The following is a 14,401-nucleotide window of genomic DNA, read 5'->3' as shown; positions in this document are numbered from 1 at the left end:
GAAGTGGGTGTTTGGCATAATATTCAATAAGAGCCTTCAAGACAGTGTTGATGATTTCTTGGGCAGCAGCTCCACCTACTGGCCTTTTTTTATTCTATCAATGCTATGGATCAGTGGAAGCCTTGGTCGGGTATGACAACGTCAGGCTAGATCAGTTATGGAGGAAGTACTCAAACATTTTATTTGGGTAGAAGTACAAATACATAGTGAACAATTAAATAAAGTAAAAGTAAAAGTAAGTACTTGACTAAAAGTAAGCACATGCTTGCTTTTAAATATACTTAAAAGAGTGTGACCTATTCCCAAATGCAATGATCTACTATATCTGTAACTGCGCTAAATGTATAGTTGGTTTAATACAATAGAGACTCTGTCATATTAATAGCGAATATTGCAGATGATGCTGTATTTTTCGTGGCTGAAACTTGGTGAATCCATTTCAGGTGATTCTGAATCTTCACCACGTGATGGAGGAGGCGGGGTCTAAGAATACCTGCCCTGCTCTGATTGGACCAGTGGAAAAGTTGTATTACTTTTAGATTTGGTTATGTCACACATTGCTCAAAATGCAATAGATTAAGTTCTTGCTTAGCTAATAAACCCCCCCCCCCTTCGTCGCCCGTCATTCCTCAAGTCATGACTCAGCAGTTTACTTACAGGTGAAGGTTCAGGTACACTTCCTTGATGACGTCTGTTGAGCCCGGTCCCAACCGGACCAGACAGTGTGTTCGTAGATTTGAGGTTCAAATGGGAAAGGTTAATAATTTAGACAAGTTCCATGTTCAAAAGTTTCACAGCAATAAGTTTATTGTATAAGAACAATACTTACAGAGAGTCTCTGGGGTTCTGCCGGACACGTCACCAGGTTCTGGATCATGTCCAGAAGAAGCCCCCCTCATCCTAAGTCCACAGTATTTGTAAAGACACAGGGTGCAACACAGAGGCGGTTCTTTCCTTGAGGGAACTCAGCAATTGACCAGATGTATACTGTCTCCTCAAAGTGCAGTTTTTTGCAAACATCTCACTTGTAAGGGAAAATCCTATCGGACCAAGTGTCCTTGGCCAACAGGGAGTTTGCCACAGCGGAGAGACACAGCAGATTAGACTTAGAGGAGGTTTTCATACCTTTTTCTCACAATATTTCATGAAGTACTTCATTGTGTTAGTTCTGGCACGTCCTCTCTCCTGTGCTCTGTGTGGTTGTGCTCTGTGTCTGACCCTGCGCCTGAGTCAAAAAGTTATACATCATTCCAATGAAAAGAAACAGTTGTAGTATTATTGATTCTATAGACTATACAGCTAATATTGATTCACAGGATATAAATGTAGGTAAAATATAGTAAAAGATAGTCATAAGATAGAGAACAAAACATAGATATCTCAACACGTCACGTGCATGTTTTTGGTGGATAGGTGGTTTGGGAGAAGCAGGGAGGAGAAGAGGAAGCGTTCCTTAAAGGTTTTTGAAGTTCACCCAAAAATCTAAATTCCCTCATTCTCTGCTCCCCACTATGTCGATGGAGGGGTGGGAACTGTCTGAGTCCACATAACACATCTGGAGTTTCTGGGGAAAACAGAGTCTCAGCCAAATCCAATAAAATTGAAGGAAATAGTGACCACTTACTCAAGGGTAAAATAAAATAACAGAAAAAAACCCACAGAACATTGCCAAGTTTAGTTTTGCACACACACACACAAGCTCTCGCCTCGAGCTTGAGGACAAGAGGATGATTTAAAACATGATTTGAAGGAAGCCGTTTCAAGTCAATATAAGTGTTTGGAGGCATGTTGTGGTTTTTTATCTGTTGTTTTATTACGTCTGAAGGAGGAGTCCCCATAACCTTCAATTGTATTGGATCTGGCTGCAACGCTGTTCACCCCTGAAACTCCAAAAGTGTTTTTCGGACTCTAAGACTTCACCCACCCTCCACCCTCTGAACAGTGGTGAGTAGACATTGAGTGAATTTTTTTTTTACGATATCTCAAAGACCGGAGGAGACTCTGTCCTCTCATCCCATTTCTCTGACAACAGTCACCATAACGTCTCCAACGTTTCAAACAGCCAGGAGCACTGGACACTATTCCACATTTATAGTTTGATGTACTTGTACAAGGGCTTTCATCGTATCAACTTCAAATTGAGATGAGTGTCATCACAACAAGACTGAGATTAAAACTGATTGAGGGATTGATTTTTCGTCACACTGTATGACCGTGGCGTGGCGTGGCGTCAAAGTTTGATTACATGCCAATAAAACACGATGTTCTGTAACGGGGAAATACATAGACCATGAATCCTTTGATGCTGAGCCATAAACAACTCCACTCCTGCAGTGTCAGTCTTCATAGATCAAAGGAAACCTTATGTCTTGCAAAGGTCACGTCTCTCTCTCTCTCAGAACTGGTTATTATTATTATTATAACCTGGAAAATAGCTCACACATCAGTTTATTGGATTTTAGTATGACTCTATTTTATATGAATATGAATATGTATATATATACATATATATTTAATAGCTTAATGTGACATACTGATTACAAACCAATGCTGAATTTGATTATAACCTCATTTAATTGGATTTCATGTCATTGCCTATATTCTATTCTATATTGGTAAAGGAGAAGCACTGAAATCCTCCTCGTCTGCTGCTACATCCGGTGCTGATGTCTGTCCAGCATCCAAACTAAAAATAGCTTGACTGTGTCGTTGCGCCACGTTCAAACTTGGGTTGTCTGTGTCAAGATGAGCCTGAGATGGTGAAAGTTGAGAGGGGAAACAGGGCATGTACAGCTGACGTTGGGATCACAAGGACTCCTGGCTGATGATTAAACCAGTGTTTGTAACTGCATGTGATAAAAGGGCCAAGGTTTGTAAGAGTGCTGAGTGTGATCTAACCAGCTGGGACTGAGTTGTTGAAGACGCAGGCTGCAGAGGAGCGTGGAGCAGAAGCCTTGGACAGACAGAGACACTGTGACACGATGGACAGAGTCACCGCAGTACTATTTGTCCTCCTGGTTTCATGTGTCTGCAGGACAGCAGGTTAGTATCTGCACACCTCTGAAATGTTAAAACTCTATCGTGTCTAATGTCCGACATTTTATTGTTTCGCTGTCTAATCAGAGTGAGAGGAGGATCAAAACAGAGACAGGAAACACACTTGTTGACTTAATGCAATAACAAAACAGAAAATCTAAATGATAAGGCAAGAGATACCTCAATTACATGGTGAAACATTATATAAAGATGGGTTACGTCAATTAAAATTCATAAAGATTCACAAACTGATATATGTTCAGTTGCGAAATGTAAGTCTAATTTAAAATATTTTGTAGGTGTATTAATTAAATGCTAATTAAATAATAATACAATGTATTGATCGTCACCTAAATCCTCTTTTTCATTGCACAGGGCAGACGTGTGAAGGAAACTGTGGAAAAACAGTCAACGTTTGCTCGTGTCACCCGACGTGCACGTCCCTGAAGACCTGCTGCACGGACTATAAAGACTACTGTGTGGGAATCTCTCCGTATTCCGGGACCTCGTTCGGTGGGACGGATTTTATCGTCCTCGATGCAACTTTCAATCAAAGTTCCCAGGTTGTATGCAGGTAACATTTTCCTTTTATAGCATTTACACGTCCCTAAATGGTTATAACTTTTTTTAATTGGCTGATTTTGGTAGAGTGTAATGCAGACATTGACTTAATGGGCATTTGTCATTGAGCAAAACAACCATGATAGTATAAGTTCCACTCCAGTAGCTTAGAACAGCCCCTTAAACTCTTCTTCATTCCCCAAATTACATGTTCAAAAGGTTTGTCATGTAGAAAGCCTCCTAATGGCCTCACAGTGGCTTAAACATATATTTAAAGTGCAGAAAAAAGCATGGAACCTTAATTATTAAATATTTTATAAATGATAATATTAATCCTTCTGAAATTGCAGATTCAATAATGATACCAACACTGTGGGGTATGTGGACGAAAACAGTCGAGGCCACTGTATCTCCCCATTTCTCTTCGAAACGGGATGGATCCCTTTGCACATCTCCTCTGATAATGGCACCACATTCAGCAGAGTTGGATCCTGGCTTTCAGGTACTGGGATTATCATAGTAAGGGTTCATTTAAAACCATTTCTTGGAAATTAAACACCATTAACACAAGTTATTTTTGCTTTTAATGTGTTTCTACAGTACACGGTGGCAAGTTAGATTCTAAGTTCAAGGCGGCTCTGGTGAACTCGACCAAATGGCAGTACTACGGCACGCCAGGGGTCGGAGGCTCTCTGGAGATGACTTGGAACACGACACTGGTCAGAGCTGCGAGGGTCAACGTGGAGTTGTGGGGATACAGGGAGACCGGTGAGTACCACTGTATAGTACATAAACACCTGAGCTAACTCATAACTGTAGAAAACCTGAGCATCTGTGTAATGCCTCTCTCCAGGAGAGCCTTACTCAGCCAACTGGCAGGGTGAGTGGGAATATCTGTACTCGCTCGCAAAGGATCAACCCAACAGTGGATCCTTCAGCTTTTTGCCCAAACCAGCAGAGAACGGCTTCTCCAGCTGGGAGCTCGGCTCTGTGCGCATCAGCTCCAGTAACTACAGCGATGGCATGTGGTATGACTGAAAGAAATATTCTTCTTCTTGCTATTTAATAATGGTTTCATAACATTCAAATAGTCCAATGTGTTCTATTATTTACACCTCATATTTCCTCAAAAATGCTCCTGTCCCTACTAACAATTGCTGAATAAAAAAAGTATTTCATATCTGTATCTGTTTAATTTAGGAATGTGCAAGCTGCCTGGACTGACGACCACGCTCTTGCTTGGCACCTGGAGGAGAAGTTCAGGCAGAACTCGACAGTTTGGGCCCTGGACAAGTGTGTGGCCTGGGACCAGCTGGAAAACAAGCTCCCCAACTTCCTCAGTGAGGTCATCGACTGCCCCTGCACCCTGGCTCAGGCCAGAGCCGACACAGGGAGGTTTCATGTGAGTGTGAAGAGCAGCACAGTGTCTATTATCTACCTGCAGCCACTTGAAACAGCTTCGCGATAAAGACACTTATCAAGTGTATCAACAAAATCATCCTGAGATGCTCCGAATTACCTCACGCACACAAAAACAATCAAGTACCGTAAGAGAGACGAACAGATGCTGTGCTGGACTGTAAATGTGCTGGAACTAAAATATAATCAATATTATAAATCAAGTATAAAAATATAAAGATAGCGTCATAATAAACTTGTGAGTCAGGTGTTTGGTGGCATTTGAAAAAGAGACAAATGGCTTGGGTTACCTGATCAACTAATCTGAAACTAGAATGGTACTCTGTGCTCCATGAAACCGGATTTTTGAAATCCACTAGATCCAGATTTTTATTATCTGCACTAAATTTCATAGATATCAGTCCCCTAAACATGAAGGTAACATTTCTTCCAACTCATACGCCATTATGTCAAAGACTCTAGAAATACATTCAGTTGTTTTTGCGGTCAGGGGTGAAAACATAACCTCTTCAACCGAGGCAGTTAAATGTGGGTGGACCCAGATGCTCACATGGATCCACACCACACCCCCTTTATCTTGCATTGTGTTACTGATTCAAGATAAAAAGTGTGTAATTACTTTATGAGTTTATGATGCTTGTACTTAAGTTGCTGTGGCCTCCTGCTAATACTCACGTCTTATGTCAGTTCAAAGTCAAGAAGTCTCTTCTCTGAGATTTACATGTTCCATCACAGACCTTATATGACCTTTTTATCTTAGTCCTTTACAGTGAGGGACAGGCAAATGCATTACAGAGTGTTAGAGACAGGTGAAGTAGAAACATGTTGTTAAACTTCTGGTTCAGCATGTGTTATTAAACCACTGTGGTGAAAATCACGGACGAGCAAACAGAATAACAGTGGTTGCACTTTCCATATTATAACTATGCATCAGAGTTCACACCAAGTTTGCTTGTAAAGTTCAATTTGAATCCAGTTTACACCATTAAACCTGACTTATAGTCCAGCCTCTTAAATCTTAACTGGTGCCTTGGCCCAAATCTGAGAACATATATCACATAAATGTTCTACTGGGACACAGTGTTCAGCTGCCCTCACTTTCCCCTGATGGCTTGTTTGTGCATTAGGGCACAAACAAAACTAGAACTCACACAAGCCGAGGCCCCGGGGCTGTCACTCTGCCCATATAGGTTTTCTTAAACAGTGCAGCCAGTTCCTGAACACGGGTTCAAACGTTAAGACAGTGAAATGTACGATCCTCCGCCTGCTCACAGACTCTCTCTCTCTCTCTCTCTCTCTCTCTCTCTCTCTCTCTCTCTCTCTCTCTCTCTCTCTCTCTCTCTCTCTCTCTCTCTCTCTATCTCTCTCTCTCTCTCTCTCTCCTCAGACGGATTATGGCTGTGACATAGAGAAAGGGAGTGTCTGCACCTACCACCCCGGGAGTGTTCACTGTGTGAGGGCCATACAAGCCAGGTGAGCGCTCCACTGACACCGGGAACACACCCTCAACTTCACAGCTCAACATGTTGTTCTCTAAACGTTTAATGGATGGAGGGAACTGGTGGTGACATTTGTCTGTTGATACCCACCAGTATCTGTGACAATTAGCAAAGAGGCCAAACCTGTAGTTTCCACTGATTCAGATTAAATTAAAGATGTGCCAACCAACTGTCTATCAGCAGAGCAAAAGATAAGCTCTGTCTTAACGAGGTAAAAAAGATTCACATTTGGCAAACACACAGATTTTTCTTTTTTTATTGCAGTACAATTAAAATTAAGAGAAAGCAAACAAAAACAATTCTTATACTTGCAGACGTTCTGCTACCTTAATAATAAAATTGTACTCTTATCTATAACCTCAAAGACATTGCGGTACTTGACCATTAATACATTATCCTTGACAGTAAGTTGCAGTAAATTCCCTCCTTATCCTGCTACTCTGTTGCATAATCCCATTGACCTCTAATTAAATACCCATATTGATTTATGGCACCTTGAACTGTCGATTGATATTGATTATTGGAGCTACTGAGAGAGAAAAGCAGCTGATCATCCATCCATCCATCAGTTATCTATAGTGCTTAACCTTTGAAGGTCTCAGGTCAAGGGGGACATTGGGTGAAAGGTTACGTATCTTTGAACTTTGAGTCCTGCTTCTTCATCGTTTCCATCAGCATATTAGCGTTGTGGGCGGCACGGTGGTGCAGAGGTCAACGCTGTCACCTCTTGGTTTGATCTCTGGTCATAGGCCTGTTTGCGTTGAGTTTGCATTTTATTAAAGAGACTCAATTGTCTGATGTGAATGTCCCCAGCCACCTTTAAACACTAGAGCGGATGGATGGATGTTTGCCTTGTCATTGTGAACTCAACATTGTGTTTGGTAAACCCCTCCACAGTCCCATGTACGCTGCGGGACAGCAGTGTTGCTATGACAGCACCGGTGCCCAGGTCCTGACGGCGGACTCCATCGGGGGGAGCACTCCGGACCGAGCCCACGACTGGGGCTCTCCTCCCTACAAGAGACCCCCTCGCATCCCTGGACAGTCCCACTGGGTGTACGACGTGCTCAGCTTCTACTACTGCTGCCTGTGGTCGGACAACTGCCACTACTACTTCAGGCACCGGCCCTCCAGCGACTGCAGACACTACCAGTCCCCCAGCTCGGGTCAGTGACTCACTCACCGCGGTAACAGTTTACCAGTTTGTTTTCAAGAAAAAGTGTCCTGTGGCATGACGTGACGTTTTGTGCGTGAAACAGCTGTGGTGTTTGGAGATCCCCACTTCATAACGTTCGATGGCGTCAGCTACACCTTCAATGGTAAAGGGGAATACACTCTGGTGACCTCAGCAAAGAAGAACCTGACAATCCAAGGGAGAACAGAAGCTGTGAATGGTGAGTGACTGAAGAGCCTGAGCCTTGAGACCACACTGTTGTTTCTGGAAATAAAATACATACCTGTAGCCACTGATCTGCTTCTTTCATGATTAGAAACCATAAAAGCGACCCAGTTAACATCCGTGGCCATGAGAGAAGCATCCTCTGATGTTATCGAGGTTCGGCTCACCACGGGACACAACGGGCTCCAGGTGCTGCAGAACCAAAAGATCCTGTCCTTCACTGAGCAGAGCTGGATAGACCTGCACGGTGAGATCCACCCCACTGCACCTGATCATTCATTTTACTGCTCCTGCGGAAATCTTCTGAAATACTTTCTTGGCTTCATTTCTTTGGAGAATTTGAACAAAATCCTCATATTTGTGACATCATGATTCTCACTTTGTGGTGAACCGATGGATTTGCGATTAATAACTTATTGTAAACAAAGCAAAAACTGAGAATTTATACCTCAGTTGACGCTTGGAGGCTTTTTGACTATAGAGAAGTTTTCTGCCCTGAAACAAAGACAGTCGGACATCCTGAAGCCCCAAAACACATCTCTTGACAACATCAAGGGACTGTGTTATATTTATTCAGGTGTAGAGAAATCGTGTATTAAATTATCCTCCACTATATTATCCCAATTATGAATATTTTCTTTATCCTTATCTGTTTGGCTTAGAAAATAAATAGTTATACCTGCTTACCCTGACTTAAATATGACTCACTACGTGTATGGGTGTGTGGCCAAGATCCATCCATTCATCCATCAATCCAACAGTATATAAAGATGTTAAAATTATCTTCCCCCTGAACAGCTACAACTGTAAAGTACTATGATAGGCGCTTATTGAGGCCAATAATACTTCTACTGTTTTCGTGCTGCTGTGAGGAAACCAGAAACTGTGATTTCATATCACATCCCCATGGCTAATAAATACATTTTCTTTCATGGCCTTACAATCAAGTTCTTAAGTTCTTATTACTTTCACCGAATCTCTCTCGCAGGCGTCTTTGTGTTTTCTCCTTCCTCGACGAACGTGACCGTGATGTTCCCGAGCGGAGCCGGGGTGGAGGTGCGACTGATAGAGGGAACCATGACAACCACCGTGCTCCTGCCAGAGGCGTTCAAAGACTCTACCCTCGGCCTGCTGGGAAAGATGAACGGTGACGCCGCGGACGACCTCGTCCTCAGCAACGGTCAACTGGTGCTGGACCACAACAATCCAGAGGAGGTCTTCAGCTTCGGGGCGAGCTGTAAGAAACCGATGAAATCAATGAAACCTTTGAGTATTGGTCAGAATTCCTGTGATGTTTGCATCCGATGTGAATCTGTTTTAAACTGTGTATATTCTTCTCTCACAGAAAAATCATGCTCTTTTATGAAACATCAGTGGAAAATGTTACTTCTTGTTTCTATCTTTATTCCAACATTTGCATTATTTGTATTAACTGTGTGTCTTTCTTTTCTTTTTCTTGCAGGGGTCGTATACAACGCGTCGGCCTTGTTCACATATGACACAAAGTTTCTTTTGGACACATACTACTACGCTCCGAGACACGACATCACTTTTATTCCAGTGTTTTCTGTCCCTGTGAGCCCAGACGATCCGTTAGGTGAACAGGCGTCAGAGATTTGCATTGGAGAGGGAGCGCAGTTCTGCAGGTGCACAAAGAAAATTAACTTTTACTCATTATAATACTGACAAAATTAGTCAGTACAACTGTTTTAGTCAAGAAAAAATATTCTGTGATCATCTCCAGTTGTACTGTCAGAAAAAAATATTTATTGAGTATTTTAAATTCATGAAGAGTGGATAAACAAATAATTGATAATGAAATAATAAAAAATTGACATCTGACAAAATAATCCTGATATTGCCCTATCGATGTCATCAGGGTTATTTTGACCTGGACTAAAACAACATGTTATAAACTGGAGATATGACTTTTGAAAGAAATAGCCTATTAAGCATGTTGTATTTTTAGCCCACAAAGGGACTAAAAGGCATGATAATTCAATCTCTGGTGATTCACCTTTCAACGTCATGGGAATTTCTATTGTCTGTTAAATAATGTCACAGCTTCTCATTACCTGATCACTTCCTCCGCACCGCAGGTTCGATGTCCTGGTGGGTCGCAGTCCAAGGATGGGAGACGCCACCAAAGTGTCTTTCCAGAATCACATCTCTCTTGTTGGGGATTTGAAACCAGGTCAGTGTTCACGTGATGAAGACATCCTATTGTCCCATGTTTAGAAACATTTATAAGGTGTAATAGTTTCTGTCACACTCTGCAGTGACTTCCTGTGGCTGGCTCTCACCACCTTACAACGGTCAAAAGGAGGGGACCACGTATTTACAAGGAGCGAAGGTTGTGCTCTCTTGCAACGACGGCTACACTCTCCAAGGGTCAGCGGAGAGGGTGTGCCAGGAGGGCGGCCAGTGGTCCGGAGAGGAGACCAGCTGCGTGGTTCCCAGTATGAATAAACTATGAGATCACTCTTCTCCAATGATTTTTATCTTTATAAATCATGAGTGTGAGTGTCATCCAAGGAATCAGCTCTGTGACTGAAGTGTTGAATGAGGAAAAACTGTAATCTCTTTCATGACCTTTGATTATTGAGTCAAATCAAATGCACGCAACAAATTGGAAATATGAACAAAATTAAACAACTCCATCTGTCATCAAATCCCTACATAAAATGTTGTCAATTTTGCATTTGACAACTTCCCTCCTTCTCCTCTCGTATCATCACTGGATTTTTTTGTAAGTTGTCGTACTATAAGTTTTTACTTTCATCCTCAAAAACGGGTAGTTCAACCAGATTAAATAATCGATCAATTGTTTCTTTTAGAGATTTTGTTAAGTATTCAAAAAGAGGGCCTCATTATCACAGCGCAGCGATATAAAATCTTTGCTGCTTGGTTCCTCACCACTAGAACAACCATTTTCCATAAGAGAGAGAAGTAACACACTCATGTGCTTCATGCCACTTGCACAAGGAAACAAAGGAGCTTGATTCAGTGTATGTGTTGAAACAAATGTTGGGGGATCCCGGTGACCTTTGACCTCTGTCTTTCCATCCAAACCTATATAGTTAAACTAAAATGAATGCATTTAATCAAACCCACTTCATCTTATCAAATTTCTCTGCTTCTGTTGAGAGCCTCTGGTCTAAATGCATCCTTGTCATATTTCAGGTAATGTCGCAGGAATCGTGGCCGGTTCAGTCATTGGAGCTCTGGCGCTGATTGTTATTATAACGACAATCATACTCAGCTCCAGGAAACAGAAAAGGTGCATTACAGTATCTAAAATCTTATGAATGAATCAACTCTATACGCTTTGAATTGACAGATGTGTATTGTTATCATTTTTCTAATTTCAGGAAAGCTGCAAGTGCAAACCTAGAAGTGAAGAGTGAGGCCTTCTAACCACAGGTTGTGCTTCACTGTGGCCTACATGTTCATATCTCCACCTACTGATACCATAACAACTTTATTTGGTACATAAATACCTTCTTATATAATAAAGATGAATATATCATCAGACTGAACAAAGGGAGCAGCAGGTAACACTCCATACCACATCCTCTGTGGCAGAAAAGTATCGTTTGATTTACGTCCAACATGTGTTGCACTTTTTTGTTTTTAACAACACCCAACACTACACAGGACTCTGAGCTAAAAAATACGGATTTAGTTTTAAGAGTAAAGCATATTGCCTCCTGCAACTGTTTGAACGCTCCATTTAAGTCAGGAAGTAAAAATATCCACAGAGCTTTAAGTGTTTGGGCTCCTGATCGTTTTTTTACATCCATGTATTTTGCAGAAAACAGAAGTAACAACTGTAAAGTCAATTTAACTGTGTGTGCATTGTTTGTGTATCGTCCTCAAACGCTGATCAATATTATTTAACTGTTTATTATTCACAATTGTCCGACAATAAAGTTATTCTCATACACTAATACTGTGCAGCTTGAATCTCTTTGTATGACTCACAGAAGCTGTTCCTATTAAAAAGAGACTCCTGTAGTTAATGTAGCATAATACAGATTAAGATTTTTCTTTACAGGACATAAATCAGTATTAGCTATAATCTATACAATTCTTTGGTTTAAAAACAAGGTCATTTGAATTGATCGTGTCTGATTGTATTGTGTATTAACATCCTCAAAACACGATGTCATCCCTGTTATTGTGTTTATCTGTTTACCTGTGACTCATGGGCGCTGATGGAAAAGTTACAGATATTGCCTCATTAATAAATATCATTCCTCTCTGATGGCGAAGAGCTCATAGATTTATTCCTCCGAAGCTCCTTTCATTATTCGGACGACATAACATGAGAATGCCGCAGATGTCAAATTCCTCAGCTCCACTTCACCGCGTCAGTCTCTCAGCCCGTCACTTTGAGCTGGACGTAAACATAACCTATCATCGTCACATCAAATAATTTTACCTATATGTATTCATCCAGTAGTAGCGTTTGTTTGGTCTTAAGTTTTTATTGTTTTACTTCAGTGTTGTGTTTGGAAACAGGGTTTAACTCGGTTGTTTACTGTGTGACTGGATGTACGTGCTGTTCCCTCACATCACACAAAGCTGTGACTCCTATGGACAAAGAGCACCAGTATGTGACAAGACTGTAGAGGCCACCGCTTGAATAAACTGTCCAGAGTCATTCGCCAACAACTTGCCACAGACACTCCAGAGATATAAATACAAATAATTAGCATTTTCCTATCCAGGCTCCAGGGCGACGGAGGAGTTACCTCCCAGCTGAGGACATACCGAGAGCTTCTCATCACCTAGATCCCACTGGCTGCTGGACAAGTGTTAAAATGAGTCAGCCGGGTATATATGCCAAATCAGGCCCCTGCTCACCCAGAGAGTAAAAATACAGCTGCTCTATTGTCCGGTGTCCGGGGTCATCAATCCAGACTTGTTTGTCAGGGTGGAGCTACGGGCTTTTCAGTTTCAACAAACCTCTCATCCGCTCTGAGCTTGTTTTCTGGGACATGGGCGAACAAAACAAGACACTATCCCGTCCCATTTTCAGCCGGGATGTCAGCTGGGAACCGTTCCCAAACTGGACGCAGCCGAACCGCACCTTCAATCAGGATTTTGGCCTCCCTCCTTTCCTGGATCCCGGCGATGTGGACTGGATACACTGGGCAAAGAGGAGGCTGACCACGTTCTCCTGGCCCGACTACACACAGACTCCACTCCTGCCTCCGCTGGGGGGTCACGCAAAGGGCCCAAGACAACTGACGAGTGGGGTGTCGGAGGTTCGCACGGGGCCGGACAGCTGGAAGATTGACCTGGACGTCAACCACTTCTCCCCTGAAGAGATCACAATCACAACCAAGGAGGGCTACCTGCAGATATCAGGTGCTGCCTGTGCTTCTTTTATTGAATCGTGTGATGGAAACTAAGTAAAAGCATCATTTGCAAGTTGTGAATGGACGGATGTGTTTAGCAGTGTTTTTGTATCGTGTTTTTCTTACAATTTGTTTTGTTATTTGAAGGAAATCATGAAGAAAAGCAAGATCAGCATGGATCGGTTTCAAGATGCTTCAACAGGAAATACAAGTCAGTTGAATAAATCTGTATAATTTCACATATCTGGGAGATTTCCATTGCAGTGTGTTGTATCAACAAGAGTGAAAAACACATGATTTTGAGGACTCAGAGGTTTCCTTCCCCTCTTCCAGGCTGCCGCAGGGGGTGGACCTGCAGCACATCAGCTCGTCCCTGTCTGGCGATGGCGTCCTGTCAGTGGAGGCTCCCGTTCCCGGGACGTCCATCAGCGAGCAGCCCAGGGAGCTCGTCATACCCGTTCAGATCCGACAGAGGCAGGACGGAGACAAGTGAGACCAGCCAGCAGAACAAGATGTAGCTCAAGTTGTGTGTAGCGACCTAAGTAGCACTGAATAAAAAGTTTGTTACAGCTTTGTATAGGTGATCTCTATGAGGAACTATCTTCTAATATAATGCACCATCACCACTACAGTAACAAATAAATGCAAACTCATCAATGTAAAAAAAAAGTAACTGATTTTGAGTCTTAGCATGACGGCATTTTCTAATTGAACATGTGTATTAGTGATTTATGCATTTACAGTGTTGCCATGTCCTCTACTGGGCAGAAGAGCTGAATATAGAAATGACTTGGTTTGAGTTTTAATTTGCTTTTAAGGCAGAGAAACACTGGAAAAGCTGCAGTTTTTTAATTTTGATTTTAATAAAATGTTCAATTTCATTAAACAGCTCCTTTCATAAGACTAATATAGAATGTATGTTTCTCATTTCATTTATGATGCATCTATTAGCAGATTAAAAGGTTAGAAGGAACCAGTTCGTTCTGTTTCATTTCATCCATTGCCCCTGAAACCCCTGAAATACTGTTTACCCTGATTTCCTCTTTAGGAGAAGTTCAATGTAGGTTTTAATCAGCTGATAGAGGTTTATCACAAGAAAAAGTAAACAATCAGCTTCCTCC

At 42.0% G+C, this 14,401-nt stretch overlaps 2 protein-coding genes across 2 annotated transcripts; both read left to right on the top strand.

Moving 5' to 3' along the window:
- The first annotated feature begins 2,981 nt into the window (after nucleotides 1-2,981).
- LOC133012186 (sushi domain-containing protein 2-like) lies at nucleotides 2,982-11,388 on the top strand. The gene is made up of 16 exons (XM_061080170.1): nucleotides 2,982-3,042; nucleotides 3,412-3,610; nucleotides 3,948-4,099; nucleotides 4,198-4,365; nucleotides 4,451-4,625; nucleotides 4,798-4,999; nucleotides 6,404-6,489; nucleotides 7,413-7,681; nucleotides 7,775-7,909; nucleotides 8,006-8,161; nucleotides 8,903-9,151; nucleotides 9,377-9,560; nucleotides 10,014-10,108; nucleotides 10,194-10,373; nucleotides 11,098-11,194; nucleotides 11,286-11,388. The coding sequence occupies exons 1-16, from the start codon at nucleotides 2,982-2,984 to the stop codon at nucleotides 11,329-11,331; spliced, it is 2,454 nt and encodes an 817-aa protein (XP_060936153.1). The 3' UTR covers nucleotides 11,332-11,388.
- A 1,529-nt stretch (nucleotides 11,389-12,917) lies between these two features.
- On the top strand, nucleotides 12,918-13,773 carry LOC133012412 (heat shock protein beta-1-like). Its single transcript, XM_061080319.1, has 3 exons — nucleotides 12,918-13,290; nucleotides 13,428-13,491; nucleotides 13,614-13,773. The coding sequence occupies exons 1-3, from the start codon at nucleotides 12,918-12,920 to the stop codon at nucleotides 13,771-13,773; spliced, it is 597 nt and encodes a 198-aa protein (XP_060936302.1).
- The last annotated feature ends 628 nt before the right edge of the window (nucleotides 13,774-14,401 follow it).

Source organism: Limanda limanda, chromosome 1 (assembly GCF_963576545.1).
Source record: "Limanda limanda chromosome 1, fLimLim1.1, whole genome shotgun sequence".
Classification (NCBI taxonomy): domain Eukaryota; kingdom Metazoa; phylum Chordata; class Actinopteri; order Pleuronectiformes; family Pleuronectidae; genus Limanda; species Limanda limanda.
The sequence above is the reverse complement of the archived record's forward strand: the minus strand, read 5'-3'. Positions and strand labels throughout refer to the sequence as shown.

Coding starts and splice junctions, on each gene's coding strand:
- LOC133012186 (XM_061080170.1), top strand. CDS start 2,982: ATGGACAGAGTCACCGCAGTACTATTTGTCCTCCTGGTTTCATGTGTC. Junction 6,490..7,412: donor GTGAGGGCCATACAAGCCAG/GTGAGCGCTCCA, acceptor ACCCCTCCACAG/TCCCATGTACGCTGCGGGAC. Junction 10,109..10,193: donor TGTTGGGGATTTGAAACCAG/GTCAGTGTTCAC, acceptor CACACTCTGCAG/TGACTTCCTGTGGCTGGCTC.
- LOC133012412 (XM_061080319.1), top strand. CDS start 12,918: ATGGGCGAACAAAACAAGACACTATCCCGTCCCATTTTCAGCCGGGAT. Junction 13,291..13,427: donor GGGCTACCTGCAGATATCAG/GTGCTGCCTGTG, acceptor TGTTATTTGAAG/GAAATCATGAAGAAAAGCAA. Junction 13,492..13,613: donor TGCTTCAACAGGAAATACAA/GTCAGTTGAATA, acceptor CCCCTCTTCCAG/GCTGCCGCAGGGGGTGGACC.